The sequence below is a fragment of the Phascolarctos cinereus genome, unplaced genomic scaffold (genome assembly GCF_003287225.1).
Source record: "Phascolarctos cinereus isolate Bilbo 61053 unplaced genomic scaffold, phaCin_HiC Scaffold_9;HRSCAF=440, whole genome shotgun sequence".
Lineage (NCBI taxonomy): Eukaryota > Metazoa > Chordata > Mammalia > Diprotodontia > Phascolarctidae > Phascolarctos > Phascolarctos cinereus.
In genome coordinates, this window is record NW_027556402.1 from 255,025,606 (window position 1) to 255,043,396 (window position 17,791).

Sequence of the window (17,791 nt, forward strand, 5' to 3'; positions counted from 1 at the left end):
AGTCTTTAGGATACTCTACAGATCTCGTTTGTGCATAAGTGCGTCGGCATGCTGGGGAGCTCCTCGGCAGGGCGCCGACCGATTTCTGCCTTTCTCCGTATCCCCCAGCACTTAGCCTAGGGCCTAGCATACAGCAGGGGACTAATAAATGCTCAGTAACAGATAGCCACATCCTACTCTTCGTGAGCCCATCTGGAGTTTTCTTGGAGGAGATACTAGAGAGGTTTACCATTTCCCTCTCCAGCTCATTTGACAGAAGAGGAAACTGAGGCAATCAGGGTTAAGCGACTTGCCCAGAGTCACACAGCTAGGAAGTGTCTGAGGCCAGATTTGAACTTGGGTCTTCCTGACTCCAGGCCTGGCACTCTGTGCACTATGGCGTGCCCCCCCCTTCTGTCCCCCACCTATGTTCAAACATTTCAGTCATGTCTAACTCTCTTTGACCCCGATCGGGATTTTTCTTGCCAAAGATACTGGAGTGGTTAGATCCAGAAAGGCCCTCCGAGGCTACCAAGGCCGACCCCTGCTCCTACAAGTGAGGAAACAGAGGTCCGGTTGGGTGAAAGGGCTTACCCAGTCACATAGCTACCAGGTAGCTGCAGCAGGATTCAAACCCAGGTCTCGAGGACTCCAGCCACTGCTCCACAATGCCCTCACCCGAGGCCATGGCTTGTGCTCAAAGCCTCCCATCACCCAGCAGCTGCCTCCTTGCTCCCTGGTAATTAATCAAGGCTGCCACAGCTCGGTCACCGGCGGTAAGTTCAGCCCGTTATGGTAAATGGCAGCTGCCACCAGCAGCTGCTCAAGGGGAAGAAGCTGCTAGATAGACAGGGACGTGGCTGGGTGAGGGGGGGGATGGATGGAGAGAGAGAGAAAGAGAGGGAGAGAGATGGAGAGAGAGGGGATGGATGGAGAGAGAGAGAAAGAGAGAGGGGGAGAGAGATGGATGGAGAGAGAAAGAGAGAGAGGGAGAGAGAGAGAGAGAGAGAGAGAGAGAGAGAGAGAGAGAGAGAGAGATGGAGAGAGGGGATGGATGGAGAGAGAGAAAGAGAGGGCGAGAGATGGATGGAGAGAGAGAGAGAGAGAGAGAGATGGATGGAGAGAGAGAGAGGGATGGATGGAGAGAGAGAGAGGGATGGAGAGAGAGAGAGGGGATGGATGGAGAGAGAGAAAGAGAGAGAGGGAGAGAGATGGATGGAGACAGGGGATGGATGGAGAGAAAGAAAGAGAGGGAGAGAGATGGATGGAGAGAGGGGATGGATGGAGAGAGAAAGAGAGGGAGATGGAGAGAGAAAGAGAGGGAGATGGAGAGAGGGGATGGAGAGAGAGAGAGGGGATGGATGGAGAGAGAGAAAGAGAGGGAGAGAGATGGATGGAGAGAGGGGGGATGGATGGAGAGAGGAGGGACAGAGAGAGAGAGAGAGAGATGGATGGAGAGAGAAAGAGAGAGAGGGAGAGAGATGGATGGAGACAGAGGGGGGAATGAAGAGAGAGAAAGAGAGAGATGGATGGAGAGAGGGGGGAATGGAGAGAGAGAAAGAGGGGGAGATGGAGAGAGATGAATGGAGAGAGAGAGAGAAAGAGAGAGAGATGGAGAGAGAGAAAGAGAGAGAGGGAGAGAGATGGATGGAGAGAGGGGGATGGATGGAGAGAGGAGGGATGGATGGAGAGAGGAGGGATGGATGGAGAGAGAGAGAAAAAGAGAGAGGGAAAGAGATGGATGGAGAGAGAGGGGATGGATGGAGAGAGGGGGGGAATGGAGAGGGACAGAGAGAGAGAGAGAGGGATGGATGGATAGAGGTGGATGGGTGGATAGATAGACCAACAGAGAGGGATGGGTGGATAGATACAGAGAGGTGGATGGAGCGATGCATGGATGGATAGATAGAGAGGGGGATGAATAGAGAGAGACAAAGAAGGATGGATGGATAGATATAGAGAGGCAGATGGAGAGATGGATGGATAGATAGGGATGGATGGAGAGAGAGAGAGGTGGATAGATAGACAGACAGAGAGGGATGGATGGATGGATGGCTAGCTAGACAGATAAATGATCTGAGGTGAGTTTCTGAAACACCTGGGGGGCCCCACTGGGGAGGAGGGAGGAGAAGATGGAGGGAGGGGGCCTGGAAACCCGTGGGATGGGAGGCCTTGTGCTCAGACTGCCAGAGACAAGAGCCGAACCAGGGTGAAAGCTGAGCCCTCCAGCCTCCTCCCAGGAACAGTCTGGTTACAGGCAGTCTGTCATCCTTTCTCAGCCTCCCCAGCCTGCCCCAGTCCCATGGGTACTCCCCTTCCCTTCAGAAAGCCAGAAATGCCAGAGACAGCCCAGCCTCAACCCACCCTGCCCGGAACGGGCAAACCAGGCTGAATTTCATCTTGAATTACACACCCAGGGAGGGGGAAGGCTGATGTCACCCCTGCCTGTCCAGAAAGGGAGGGGATTTTTCCCAAATCGACATCCTTCAAATCCTCTGCCAAGCCAGTCCTTACATTACAACCCAGGAGACAAGTCCCACCCCTGGGGGCTACCCAGACTCCGTAACAGCCACTGCCACGGCAGGAAGGTTTGTAAGACACTTTACAGAGACCAGCCCATCTGCCCACCACGACCTTAGGAAGACAGGACCATGAGCATTATATCCCCACTTTTCAGATTAGGAAACTGCGGCTCAGAGTGATGCCCCTGGGAAAGTGTCATTGCCATTCAATCTCTGCCTCAGTTTCCTTGCCGGGTTGCAGCGAGGATCAAATGAAATAAGTAGGTGCTACATAAATGCTTCTCCCCTTCCCCAGTGTGCACTGGTGGAGGGCATGTCCTCATCTGGGAATCTTGACACTGTCTCTGGTCACTGCACGTAATTCTATTTAGATATAACATCTCTCCTGATAGAATGTTCCACCAACATCTCTGTATCCCCAGTAAGAAGCAGTGTCTGGCACAAAGAGGGGAGCTTGCTTAATCCAGCCTGGCAACTGGAAGTTCCCTCGGCACGCTGAAGAGTCTCTGGTCACCCCCGCAGTTCATGGGCTGAGGTAGGGGCTCTCGGGATGACACCCCTCACACCGCAGCTTCAGCCAGCATGCCCAGAACAATGCCTGGGGTCACTTCGGGCTCCAAGAATGAGGGGAGCCTTGGCCCACACCAACTTTGGAAGGAACGGCATGATGTCATCCCGGGCCAGGCCTAGCCCCTTTTCACGCTCACTCAATTTAATTTTCTCCCACTAATTGAAAACCAGAGACACACGCGTACGAAAGCCCTGGTCGCTGTCGGCGATGGGGGAGGGGAATTCAACCATCAGAGTGAGGCAGGAGGAGACTGGACGTCCAAAATCTCCTGACTCGAATCTGCCTTGACAGGATCCTGCTCTAGCTCAGAAAGGGACCTTCGAGGCCGTCAAGACCAGCCCCCTCATTTAGAGAGGCCCAGATAGAAGTAGAGTGACTCATCCAAGTGGCCGGGTCTGGATTTGAACTCAGGTCCCGGGACTCCAAGCTCAGCTCTCTCTGTCCACTGCTGTAAGAAAAAGAAAAGCCCGGCCCCTAGAGGATGGAGAACTTGGGGGAGATCAGAGCAACACAGACCCCAGATGGAAGGGGCCTCAGAGGTCATCTCATCCTGGACCCCTCCTCTGCCAGGGGTCTGACCTGTGCCCTCGCCTCTCCTCCCACTCTATGACTTCACTGGGTGAGCTCACCAGCTCCCAGGGATTTAATTACCATCTCCCCACTGATGATTCCCAAATCTACTTAACCTCCCTGCTGACCTCCAATCACCTTTGTGACATCTGGAAATGGATGTCCAGTAGACACGGCAAACCCAACCTGTCCAAAGTGGAGCTCATTCTCTTTCCCCCGATCCCTCCCCACTTCCTGTCCTCCCTAGAGGTCAACAGCCCCTCAGGCCCCCAACCCAGGAGTGAGCCTGCACTCCTCACTCCTTCTCTCACTACCACCCCCACATCCAATATGGCGCCAAGGTCCATGGATTTCCCCTCTGCAGCAGCTCTCCTCTCCTCTCCTCTGACACAGCCACCCCCCGGTGCAGACCCTCACCCCCTCACGCCTGCAGTAGCGCACCAGCCTGGGACTGCTGTGCCCACCTCAAGTCCCTCCCCTCTCCAGGCCACCGTCCACTCTGCCCCTGAAACGATCTTCCAAAAGAGCCAACCATACCATCCCCTTATTCGGTCAGCTCCAGTGGTTCCCTATCACCCCCAAGATCAAATATGAAACCCTCTGTTTGGCATTCAAAGCCCTTCCTCCTGGTTACCAGTGAACTAGGCCACATCCTCTTCAAAGCACTCTTACCAGTCTCCAAATCTATTCTCAAGACGCACAGGTCAGCCAATCTTTCAGTTATAGTTAAGGGATACAATCTCATTATCCTCCAAGAGATGCTAGACAGCTCTGAATCAGGACTCAAAATTACGGGTGACCCAAGGGGTCCGCAAAGATTCAGCACTTTAGCAACCTGGCTTTGCACAAAGGATGTCAATCAGGACACGTGCAATCGGTAAAGGCCGGCCATATACCAAGAACGAAGGCTAGCGGAAAGCCCCGGAGTGCTCTACTGGTGGTACCCAGAGAGCATTCAAACACCAAGAGAAAAGTTTCGGTACATTGGGCGGCTCCTCTACTGAGGAAGGGTGGGAGGGCATGGAGCAAGAATTACAAGGTATAGAAAGGCTGCAATCTGCACCGGTGGAAGGAGTATTCACACAGACCTAAATGTAAGCTCCTTGAGGGCAGGCAGGGCTGGTTCATTTCCATTTTTTTTTTGTGACCCTACAGTCTAGTACGTGGCCTGGCACACTGTACATCCTTACTAAGTGTCTGGTGTTGAACTGAACTGATGAGATAATGGGGCCCAACAAGTGTCGAAGTCCATTAGAGAGGCACAGAGAAAGTACCTTATGAGGTTTAAATTGCTCTCAACTCGGCAGACTTCCTGGAAGAAACAGCGTCTAAGCCAGCCTTCAAAGGAGGGTCAGTTTCCAAAAGGCAAACTGCTCCCTGAAGGCAGAGACAGTTTTCCTTTTATCAGTATATCCCTAGCACCCAGCACAGTGCCTGGAACATGGCAGACACGAAATAAATCCTTAATTGATTGAAAGGGGAGAAAAGAAAACAGTATGATTTAGAGCAGGCCCAGGCTCTTTAAGGATGACGTTCTCCAACTCTCTAATTTTAGAGGATAATGAGACCCAGGTGGGCCTTGCCCAAGATCACACAGCTAGTAAATAAAAACGTCAGGACTCTGAGCCAGGCCTTTGGAGTCTCCTGGCATCAAGTTCAGTCCTGTCTCCAACACACGAGGCTTCCTCCCTCCCAGGCAGGCACCCTGGACAGCAGCAGGCCCACTCACTCAGCCACACGCCCCCATTCATTTGTACCACGGAAGGCAAACTGCTAGCACTGAAACTCTCACCCGGGTGACCTTGGGGAAGAAGGCACAGCAGCCAAGATGCCAGCCAGCCCGAGCAGGCCACTAACAACCGCTCCTCCTCATGCCACCGAAACCTCAACCTGACTCCTCCAGACCACTCCCCTGACAAACTGTCCCTGACCTTCACCCAAGCACCTCGCCAGGGGACCCACAGACTCCTCTTTCTCCCTCCTCGTGCAGGGTGGTAGGTTTTTGGGGAGAAGCAGGTGACAAGGAGGGATGCCAGGCGCCCCAGCGGCTAAATATTTCAGGGAAAAAAAGGCAAGGGTAAAGAGTCAGTCAGTCTCTCTCCCTCTCTTCTCTCTCTCTCCTCTCTCTTTCTCTGTCTCTGTCTCCCTCTCTTCTCTCTCTCTCTGTCTCTCTTTCTCTGTCTCCGTCTCTTCTCTCTCTCTCTCTCTCTCTCCCTCTCTGTCTCTCTCTCTGTCTCCCTCTCTCTCTCTCCCTCTCTGTCTCTCTTTCTCTGTCTCTGTCTCCCTCTCTTATCTCTCTCTCTGTCTCTCTTTCTCTGTCTGTCTCTTCTCTCTCTCTCTCTCTGTCTCCCTCTCTCTCTCCCTCTCTCTCTCTCCCTCTCTCTGTCTCTCTTTCTCTGTCTCTGTCTCCCTCTCTTATCTCTCTCTCTGTCTCTCTTTCTCTGTCTGTCTCTTCTCTCTGTCTCTCTCTCTCTCCCTCTCTCTGTCTCTCTTTCTCTGTCTCTGTCTCCCTCTCTTATCTCTCTCTGTCTCTCTTTCTCTGTCTCTGTCTCTTCTCTCTGTCTCTGTCTCTCTCCCTCTCTCTGTCTCTCTTTCTCTGTCTCTGTCTCTTCTCTCTGTCTCTTCTCTCTCTCTCTCTCTCTCCTCTCTCTCTCTCTCTCTCTCTCTCTCTCTCTCTCTCTCTTCTCTCTCTCTCTCTCCCCCTCTCTCTGTGCCTCTGTCTTTCCCCCTCCCTCCTTCCCTCTTCCCCTTCACATCCATACCCCAAGACTACTATGGATCAGGATCTCAATTATGTGAGTTATCCCCTCCAACAGTACAGATGGAAATCCACAGACGCCCTCGTCCTCCAGGAAGTGACAGCACCTCTCCCTTTGGTACCACGTGCCCCGGGCCACGGGGCCCTCCTGGTTTCCCAGGGCAGAAGGCAGGCTGCTGCCACTCACGGCGTCTTGCTTTGCTAACTAGCTGCCTCTGCTGAGCCAGTGGGCCCCTTGCTCCCCGCTGAGCTCCGGCAAGAGCAGCTACCCCCACCCACCTGACGGAAAGATGTTCACCGGCCCTGCTAGTGGCAAGCCTCAGAAAACAAATTCAAATCGGGAATGACAGATAAAACGATTTATGGGGACAGCTTAGCACCAGAACACCTCACACACGGCTTGGCCCTCCACGCTCCCCCCTCCCCTGCCTCCCCGCACATGCCGCCCTCGTCACAATCAGCAGGGCTCTCAGGCCCCTCCGGCACTGACCTATATGGCCCCCCCACCCCGATGGCACTGATGGTGCCCACAGCTGCAGGAGAGGGGGCACCTCCCCAGGAGCGTGATCACTCCTCTTTCTCAGCAGGCCTTGTTCTGGGAAGCCCAGCCTGAGGAGCAGCAGAAGGCAGGGTGAAGAGTGACTGGAAGGCTTTGGTTTGGGTGATAACGTTGAAAAGACTTTCTCTGTTCCAGGTGCCCCTTCAAATGATGCTTCTGAAAGCTCACCTGCAACACAAATCACTCACTAGCTCTGTGACCCTGGGCAAGTCAGTTAACCCCACTGCCTAGCCAAAAAAAAAAAAAAAAGCTCATCCTGTGGGCCAAGGAAAAGCTACTTAACAGGGCCTTTTATGGGCCTTGCCACCTGACAGGTAACCTCTCTGGGCCTCGGTTTCCCCCAGGCAACATACTGAAGCAGCTTCAATCAGGAAGATCCGGGTTCAAATCCCACCCTTACCTTCACCAGCTGTGGGACTCTGGGCAAGTCAGAGCTCTAAAGGGGCCTCGAAAGACCATCCTGTCCAGTCCACATTTTACAGATGAGGAAACTGAGGCCTGGAAAAGCTAAGGGTCAGAGCTGGGATTTGAACCCACGTCTTGTGGCTCCAAGCCTAATGTTTATCCAACTCCACCAGGCCACCTGAGCTATTCCTCTACGATCTAACAGCCTAGAAGATGATCTCTGGCCACAGCTTGGGGTGGCAAGCCCAGCAAAAGACAGGACAATCATTTCAGAAGTTGGAAGCAAGAAGCCCAGGGAGAAGAAGTGATCTGTCCAAGGTCACAGCGCAGAATGGAGTGGGGAAACAAAGGCTAAATGACTTTGGAACGCCCAAGGAGGACTTCCTGCGTACAGACCCCAGAACACCCCTTCCCCATCCCTGCTAAAACCAGAGGGAATGGCTGGACGAGGTGACGGACGGCCCCACGTCAACAATGGCCAGGCACAGCCCTGCGCGAGTCGGGAGCTACCTGTTCCCAGGCCGAGCTCCCCCACACCCCCCTCGAGCAACACCTCTTCCTCAAACTTAGGGGCCTGCGCTGGGCTCTCACCTCTTATCTAACCAGCTTGGCAGCTTAATTTAATCAAGACCGATGTCGTATGCCCCAGCAGTCACAAGCCATGTCCGGCACAGATGGTGGGAGCCCATGATGCTCCAGAAGCCCAGACAGAGGCTATCGCGGGCAGAGCTGGACTCCTTCAGGGGACCACGGCCTTCTGGAGCGAGGGGGAAGGCAACAGGAAGAGAGGCGTCTCTAGCTCAGTCTCTGCCTGCCCCAGCCCTGAAAGAACTAGCTGGCCAACGTTCCCCAATCGTAGATCCCTTCCAATCCACCCTGGCAAACCGGTCCGAGGCCCCTGTCCTTCCTCCCCTCCCCCAACCATCCAACGATCCCCATACCCATCCATCCAGGCCCAGACCTCCAACCTCCATTTTCCTAACTGTAAAATGGGAGTACTAACGGCACCCCCCTCTAAAGACTGTGCTTAGCACACTGCCTAGCACACAGGAGGTGCTATGGAGATGTTCACACAGACCAAGCAGTCATTCACCGCCTACTGTGGGCACAGCCCCACGCTTGGCCTGGGGTACAAAGGCAGGCCAGCACAGGGCCCACTCCCAAGGGGGCTTCCAGGCCAACTGAAGGAGGATGCAAGAACAGACAGAGCTCGGTACCCGAGGACGCATCTATGCTTTTCACCTGAGGGAGGGGGAAAGAGAGAGGAAGGGGTCAGCAGGGGGTCAGCACAGGCTGAGATGGGCACCACAGCCCAGGACATAGGCCGGAGGCAGCCTCCTCACCACCCCCTCTCTGCTCTGAGCTAAAGAGAAGCCAAGAAAACCAGGGTACCCCAACAGGGGGGGAAAGGCGGGGCAGTCAATGTCCTCTGGGCATCAGGAAAAAGAAAGGCACCACGCTAGGTGCCTACGCAGATAACCGGATGAGGACCGAAGATTTCGATGAACTGACGCAGAGGGAAAAAGGCAGAGGCAGGAGAATAACAGACACGGGCCAGACCAAGGGTCTGAGTCAGAGCGACAAGAAAACCCTGGTCTGGCACAAGGGTCAAGGTTCAAGGCAACCTCCCTCCCTTCTGTCCTGCTGCCCACGGACAGACCGGCTTTCGTCGGGGAGCCTACTTCGTGGGGCTTTCTTAGGAGTTTAAGAGCCCCATGAACTCTCCGTCCTTCCAGATTGCTAAGGTCTATTTCTGCGTTGTTAGAGGCTACCAAAAAAGGAGCTTAACAAATACGGGAGGAGCTTCAGGGAAATGGGCACGTTTCTGCCGTCGGTGGAGAGAACCCACCTGAGGTAGGAGGGGAGGTGTTTGGGGGTTTAGGGGAGGACCTGCTGTATCAAAAGTGGAGAAATTACCTTAAAATTAAGGAAAGAACGGGAAGTCAGCACCAACTCCTAACCCTTCCTGAATCCCTCCGCCCCGCCTACCCCATCCTCAGCTTTGGGACTCTTCAATGGGCTAGAAACCCACAGCACAAGGGACTGACAGCAGAGCACTTGGGGGCCTGGGGGGTCAGGGGGAGGGTGGGGGCTCTGCTGCCTCTCTGGCCCAGCGGCCCGTGAGGAGATGATGAGAACCTCGAGGCCCCTCAGGAAAGCATGGTCACTCCCTGCAGGCCGCCAAGCCAAAACCCACGAGCCGCTGCCTCACTTGAAAACCCCGAGAGCTCGGTGATCACTGTCCTTTATCCCTTTCCCTTTTTTTCCTTCTGGCCATCACGGTTCAGTCCGTGAACACGGAGAGGCCAATTATTCATGGCTCATGAATACCACCAAGTCAAATAGAATTTAATGGGCAAGCATGCGATATTCCTGCTTGAAACTTTACATATGAATTAAGCACATATGGGTTTCATGAGGCACAGAGTCAGATTTATGGAGCTCCGGCAAAAGCCCCTGTTACTTAAGACTTTTATTCCACTAATAAACAGGCTGATTTATTGGCTGGGGAGCGAACCAGGCTGCCAGCAGGACAACGGCTGGTGCCCCCTGGTGGGAAGCGGGGTGAGGGGCTGACCTGGGCCATGGCCTTGAGCCAGCTCCAGGGCCTGGAGAGAACCAGACACTGGTCCCCAAGCCCAACAGAGGGCTCCACCTAGGACCAGGAGGCTCCAGAAGCCGTGGATCCGGTCGGATGGCCCCTCACCTGCCTAGTTTTACCCTCATTCCAGGGGATTTCTGACCCCAACTTGCTTCCCAACCCATGCAAGCCTGGTCTGGTAATGACCAGTGCCCCTCAGGAGAAAGAGGGAGGCACCGAGAGAGGAACAAGCCAGGTGGCTTGAAATGACTAGGGGAGAGAAGGCACTGAGTTACGGCAGTCATAGACTCAGAAATGGAAGGCTCTTCAGACACCAATTCATCCAAGGCATTTTACAGATAAGGAAACTGAGGTCTGTAGAGGCGGTCACTTATTCAAGGTTACCCAAGTAGTAAGTGAGTAGAGGGAACATTTGAACCCAGAACCTATGACTCAACTCCATCATTTTTCACAGCCTCTCAGGGTCTATGGTAGTGCCCAGAGTCAGAGCACCAGGGTTCAAATTCCACCCCTGATGCTTTAGTACCTGGGTGACCTGAGGCAAGGCGCCCCCCCAAGGCCTCAGTTTCCTCCTCTGTAAGAGGAGGGGGTTGGCCTCAATGTCTCCAGGCTCCTCCCAGCCCCACGGTCCCCGAGGAACACAGCCACTAAAAGGGCAGGGGGGCAGCCACTTCACAGCCATAAGCCACCTGGCGAGCAGCCCCAGAAAGCAGGGAGGAAGAAGTCCGCCATAAAAAGAGGTGAGGGCAGAGCCCATTAGCGGGCGAAGGAACGGCATCCTATTTTATGATGCCTCATCTGGCGCAGGAAAGGCACTTCGCAGAAGACATCCATCACGCGGGCCCAGGCTGGCGAGCGCAGCCTTCCCCCACCCCCAAGCCCCAACAGGTCCCTGGCAGCAGTGGCCACAAGCTGCGGGGGCACCCACGCGGCCACACGCGGCTCCTCTGATGAGCTGGAACCTGTCTTCACAGCCTCCCCAGGCTATCCACAGGCACTGAGCTCGACCACAGCCCCTGAGAAGGCCAAAGCCTGGCTCTGTCGTCTCTGGGCACGCCTCTCTGCGAGAGCCCAGAGAAGCTCACGCACTCAGCCTCCCCGGCCAGCGCAGGGCTCAGACCTGCTGGCCTTAACGCCCCAGGGAAAGATGCAGAGATGAGACTGTTCAGACAGGGCTGGAGAGAGCCAGCGAGCCCACCCCTCGTCCTGTGAAGTGGCATCACAGACCCCCAGCCAGGTACAGCAGGGGGTACAGTGCGGTGGCAAGTAAGGCCGTCCCTGCCCTCCTTTCTCTTCCCTTCATTCTGCCCCTGGGGGGCGGGAAAGTGCTGCCACGTCTGACCCTCGCCCATGCCCAACACAGCGTCTCTCCCCAGCTGAAGAGAAGAGGGCCCACCACTCGGTCACCAACACCTTGTCTGACCGGGCATCTGGAAACCTGCCCCAGCAACGCCCTGGGACTCTGAACACGTGGCCTGAACGCTGCCCGGGCTGAGCGAAAGGTCTGCAAGAAAAACCAGGGTGGGCCTGGGGACACGGGTCAGATGAAAACAGGACATCCCCCAGGAGGTCCGACAGAGCCCCTCACCGCGGCTTCCCCCTCCTGGCAGGGGCCGCTGGCTCCGCTCTTCCCCGCTGGCTCACACAATGCGTGCATCCTTATGTCCATAACACAGCCACAGGGGGTCCGGGACAGAGGGGACTCCTCCTCTGGCCAACGCTCCAGTGCCACTGAGACACTCGTTAGGCAAGGTGCGATAATCCTCCCCAGCCCTGTGCCCCATGACCCGGGCACAAGACAGAAGGCAAGAAGCCAGGCACTCACCTGCATTCACGATAGCATCCACCTCCAGCTTGGTGATGTCTCCTCGGAAGAGGGAGATTTTCTCATTCAGGGCCTTGTCCTTCTTGTACTGGGGCTCCTCTTCCTTAGTGGTAGCCCCTGAAACACAGAGTCACACCACGTATGACACCTGGCAGTGCTCCTTCCACGCTGCCCACCCCAGTAGAGTGTAAGCACCCGGAGGCCAGGGCCCGATGCCTTTCCCTCCCTGTACCCCGGGCCTTGGAGCTGGGCAGGGCTGAGCACACGTCCCGCCTCTGAGGCAGACAGGCCATTCCCAGGTACCCGGAACACCCACTCTCCTCCCCTCTGCCTCACTGATTCTGCTGGGCACCATCTTCTTCTGGTGCCTCCCTCCCACTCCATGCCCACTTCTGTTCATTCAGTTAAAAAGAGCTACCAAGGGATGTCTGGCTGCCCCCGTCGGACTGACGAAGGAGGAATTTGTAGGAAGTCCTCTCTGCCCGTATCCTGGTGCCCACCAGAGTGCCTGGCACACGCCGGCACTTAGGGTACGATCCTGGGCAAACGGCTTCACCTGCCCATGACTTAAACACGCCTCCCTATACGCTGCAGAAAAGGGTGGCAACGTGCACTGGCAAAGGGAGTTTCCACACCTATCCCAGTGGGATCCCAGGCCCAGCCCTATCCCTAGCACACAGCACAAGGCCTAGCACCTCCCAGGCATTCAATAAACACATCTGAGGAGGAACGCACGGGAGGCTGCGACCCAATGTCCGGCGGGCTGCAGCCGCTAACTCCAGGGACCACCGAGTCACGGTTACCACTTGTCCTCCCGCCCCAGCTCCAGAGATGCCCCTGCTGAGCCTGGGCTCGGGCGGCCCCAGGTGGGGCCCTCGTACCTTTGGCCATGTCCTTCCACGTCGGTATCTTCTTCAGCTTGACAAAGTCCCGACAGAAATAATGCTCCTCCCTCTGCTTGTCACTCAGGCTCTTCAGAAAAGCTGCAGGAGAGGACGAGGAAGGAGAGAGAATTCAGGGCGAAAATTATAACGAAACCAGCACTTTACGTCACATTCACAGCAGCTCTGGGAGCTAGGGGCTATTGTCATCCCCACTGTACGGATGAAGAAACTGAGGCACATGGGTTCCGTGACTTGCCCAGGGTCACCCAGCCAGTAAGTGTCTTCCTGAGCCCAACACTCTAGGCAGGCGCGATGCCAGCCCGCTGCCAGGAAGGGAGAAGGGATGAAGTGAGAAACAGGCAGCACCGGGGTAGACGTCCCGAGACCACGCAGAAAGAACCACAGGTCCAGAACCAGGGATCCGGGTCTGAAGGTGCTGCCCTCTCTGCGACTCGGTTTCATCATATGTAAAATGAGGGGCTGGACTGGAGGTTTTTAAGGTCCCATGCTCCTTCCCCAGCAGGCCTGGCGTCCAGGAAGGGGCCACCCCGTGGGTCCCTCCCCCAACCACCAGCACCTCATTGGACCGGTGGTTTGGTCTTTCCCCTGGGAACCTGATGTGCCTCAGTTTCCCTATCTGTAAAATGAAGGGACTGGACCACATGCCCCCCGGGGACCCGGCCAGCTCTGTGACACTGCCATGACGCTCTGAACCCTAATGAATGTCCCCCGACTGCCCATCTTCCCCATCCACGGGCCTTTCCTCGAGCCCCCCCGGGGCTCATCCTGACACGCTGCCAAAGAGGAGACCGTTCCTGGCAGCAAGGGCCAGGGGGCCAGAACAGCGGCTCTGAGGGCTGGCGTGCTGAGATCTGGGCAGGTGGCCCGGAGTGGCCAAGATAGACGGCTCAACCGCACCACCTAGAGGCCATGACAGGCCCTGCGTCTCCTAGGCAAAGAGTAGGGGGGAGTCTATGCTTAATTAATGAGATAATTAAATTATGTCCTCTCGAAGATAAGACTGCGGGCGCGTAGGCTGGACGGGACGGTGGCCTCAGGGGCCAAGGAGTCCAATCCCCTTGTTTTACAGACAGGGAAACTGAGGCTCCTGGGGATGAAGCGATTTGCAAAGGTCAAGCAAGGAGGCCCGTAGATACACAGGTGGAGAACTGGAAAGGGGTTGCAGAAATCCCCAGTCCGAGCCCTCAGTTTTATAAATGAGGAATGAATGTCCAGCCTTACAGCAGTATTCCAAGATCTATCTACAAAAACACATGTACACGTACATATGGACATGTGTATATATACATGTATATAAATATACGCACACGTTTAAAACGCTGGGTGTGGATCCAGGTGGGAGACGCTTTGGCCCCCCAGAGTTCTGTCCCCCCAACCTGGCTCCTTGAGAAGGAGACGGCCTCTTCCCCACCCATCTCCTGCCTCCACTCTCTCCTGGCCCCTGCCCAGAGCACCGATGGGCCCCTTCATTGGGAAGAGACAAAAAGTTTGGCCAAACTGGGTCTTGACTTCAGAATCCTTGCGTCTGGCCGCTCAACATTCTACCTACTGCTGGGGACCTTTCACTTTTCCTGGCACATAACAGGCGCTTAATGTAAATGCTGGCTGACTTAATGTTAGGGTTAGAGACAAAGCCTGTACCTAACATTTCCCAAAATTTATCTTTCTTTCGAGAGGTGCCTCGCAGGCTTAGGAGATAAAGGTTGGCCTCGACTGGGTGACCCCAGACAAGTCACCTGACCTCAGACCATTCTCAAAGGCCGGAGCATCCTGGATTCCCGTGGTGGTCTGGTGAAGTCTATGGACCCCTCTTCAGAAGGAGGCTTTTAGATGCACAGTAAGATTAAACATGAAACGATTACAGTAAAACACAGTCATCAAACTATAAAAGCAAAATTCATGGACCATAGGCTAATGATAACAACAATGATAATAACTATAATTGTTGTTCAGCTGTTTTTTTCAGTCGTTTCTGACTCTGCATGACCCCATTTGGAGTTTTCTTCTTTTTTTCTTTTTTAAGGCAGTTGGGGTTAAGTGACTTGCCCAGGGTCACACAGCTAGTAAGTGTCAACTGTTTGGTCTGAGACCAGATTTGAACTCAGGTCCTCCTGACTCCAGGGCCAGAGCTCTATCCACTGGGCCACCTAGCTGCCTCTATTTCCCTTACTCTAAAGTTATAAGTTACAGAGAAGGTGCTGATTGCACTGGTGAAGAGACTTCCTCAGTGGGAGCATAACCTTTCGGTGCCTCAGTTTCCTCATCTGTAAAATGTGGGTGTTGGCCGTCTCAAAGGTCCTCTCTTGCTCAAATCCTATGATAATAACAGCCCCCCAGCATACTGATGAAATCCCAGGTCTAGATTTTTTAAAAAATCTTCCTTTGAAAAGTCCAAAGTTGCAAATGCTACCTACTGAGCCACCCCTCTGTCCCTTGGTGAATGAGGATGCTTTTGGCGTTTCCTGGGTGGAGGGGAGTCAGGGGACCTGGGTTCAAGTCCTGACTCAGACACAGCAGCCTGGGGCACAGAGCCCACAGAATCTCAGCACTGGGAGAGGCCTCAGAGGGGGCCACTGGTCCAGCCTCCCATTTCAGAGATGAGGCAAATCAAGCCCAGACAGAGGGAGGGACCATCTAAGGTCCCACAGCTACTCGGGACAGAGTTGGGAGCGAAGCCGGGTCTCCCGACTTCTAGCAGAAAAGGCCAGGTCCCAGGAAGGGGAGTGGAAGGAGCCATGAGGAAAAAAACACCGACGCCTATTGAGAGTAGAGCCCCCGTCCTAACAGAGGAGGGGGCAGAAGTCAGGAGGACCTGGGCTCGAATCCCACTTCTGACACGGACGGGCCGATGGAAAGGCCCTTTGCTTCTCTGCTTCCTCCTTCAAAGACCACAGGATCCTACTGGCTATTAATAATTGATGACCTGGGCTCAGAAATACCAAGTAACACCACTCGCCCCAGCAGGTGATCAAAGTCCCCATCTGCTGGCTGTGCCGAAAGCCCCTCGTCCTCAGGCCCAGCCTGCAAGGACCCGAGATCCCCTTCCCCTAGCACAGCCCAAGGCTGGCCAAGGCCCCTTACAGAGGGCACCCAAGCCAGGGTCAAGAAGGCCATGATGTCTTTGAGGCAGTGTGGAGCAGTGGAGAGGGCCCAGGGCGCCACTCCCTGCACAATGCTGCTGGGCCCCGGGGAGAATCCCTGAACCTCCCTGGGATGCTCGGCTACACTCCTGTAAAATGAGGGGAGTCGCCTGCATGGTCCCAAGCTCCCATTCCAGCTGGGACAGTCCTGGATTTAATGGAGGAGAGGACCACCCGGGGGGGTGCTCACCTCCCCTCAGGCAGCCCACGAGACTGCCCCGGAGGCAGCCCCTCTGCCTTCCGGGACCCTTCAGGCCTCGAGCCTCAGCCCCCCGCCATGGAGAGGAAGAGGCCCACCCTGGCTTGCCGCCATGGGCAGGGAGGGATCTGTGCCACCCACCTCGGAAGGCGGCTCCGTAAAAGACGTACTACAGACATTTCTGCTTTTTATCCTCAGAGAACGGGGCATTGCACAGTTCGGTGAAAGATGTTCACTATAAATTTTGACGAGGGAGCCTGACCTCAGAAGGGGCTTCCCAGCTGCCAATGGGCCCTCAGGCCGGAGGCGGGAGCCAGCTCAGCTAGGACCATAAAAACGGGAATTAAGTGATCTGTTTTAAGAAGTGCTCGCTTCAGAGAGGGCAGGGGAGAGGTGGACCACTCCATATTTCTTGAATGACATCCCACGGAGAAGCGGCATGCCGGTAGCACACTGGGGCTGTTCTCAGAAAGACCGGGGATCCAATCCTTCCTCATTCACTTAGTGGCTCTGGGACTCTGGACAAGTGTTGTCCAGTCTCACTGAGGTTTTTGTGCCTCAGTTTCCCCATCTATAAAATGAGGATTATACCAGAACCTTCTTCCCCAACTTCTGGAAATGCTCAAGTAAGGTAACAGACATAAGCGCTGACACATAGCAGGTGCTTAACAGATATGGACTGACTGAAGGCACCAGAGATGACATGTCAGTTATTATGGGACAAATATCATTTAATCAAATGCAAACAAAGGCAGGATACCTCTAATTCACTGGATCAACTTTTTTCCATTGTTAACGATATCTTGGCCTTCATTTCCCAATATATTTTTCCTCCTCCGCCTTCCAGCAAAAGGAAAGGAATTAGAAGGAATATGCCACACTCCACACCCGCAGCCCCCCAAAGCTACCTAAAGGAAGGGAGGGAGGGGCAGCTGGGTGGCACAGTAGATAGAGCACCAGCTCTGGAGTCAGACCTGAGTTCAAATCTGGCCTCAGACACTTAACACCCACCAGTTGTGTGACCATGGGCAAGTCACTTAACCCCACTGCCTAGCTTAAAAAAAGGAAGGAAGGGACTGCGTTTCCTCCCCTTCTGGGCCGCCCTTGACTGTGAGAACCACCCAGGCTAGACAAAGTGCCCGTGGTCCAGCTCCCTCACGCGGCCTCGAGCACAGCGGTAAGTTTCACGACCCTGGAGCAGCACCATTTACTCAACCCCACCCCAAACGAGGAGCACTCGGGTTTGCTTCCAACCCTCTAATGACTACGCTGGTTTTGACGCAGTTTATAAGACATTTCTTTTTCCTGAAGAGAAGGATCCGGTCTGACACCTGTGGAGCTGATCAGTGAGCATCCCTCCCCAAAGACACGCTCAGAGCTAAGTGACAAGGGCATTAATCCTCCTCCACTCCAGGCCCCCACGGCTGGGGAGGCAGCGGGCAGCCGGCCTCTGGGGGCTCCCCCTCTACATCGGGATGGCGTCACAGGCCCATCCACTGCCCGCGGCCCAGGACTATAGCTACGACCAGGGTGGGCCGACAGAGTTTCTGCCTCAGGTGCTAAAACAGAGCGAGCGAGCAGCTCTTGGGGTCCTTCAGCAGGGAGGAAGGTGACTGGTAAAAATGGGATGCCTCCGGCACTTTATTAAGCATCTGCTGTGTACGTGGCCCAATACAGAAACCGAAATGGATCTGTGACCTCCTCGACTGGATATTCCCTCCAACACACTGGCTCATGCTGGGAAGATTCTAAGCCA

The 17,791-nt window shown here is 54.9% G+C and overlaps 1 protein-coding gene across 2 annotated transcripts in view; it reads right to left on the reverse strand.

Moving 5' to 3' along the window:
- Nucleotides 1-17,791, reverse strand: part of MACROD1 (mono-ADP ribosylhydrolase 1) — a 209,863-nt gene that overhangs the window by 187,027 nt on the left and 5,045 nt on the right. For both annotated transcript variants that reach the window (XM_078148407.1, XM_020968413.2), the window contains exons 2-3: nucleotides 12,673-12,774; nucleotides 11,792-11,908 (exon numbers count right to left, since the gene is read on the reverse strand). In XM_078148407.1, the coding sequence (XP_078004533.1) occupies nucleotides 11,792-11,908; nucleotides 12,673-12,774 (219 nt within the window). The remainder of the gene's footprint in view (nucleotides 1-11,791; nucleotides 11,909-12,672; nucleotides 12,775-17,791) is intronic.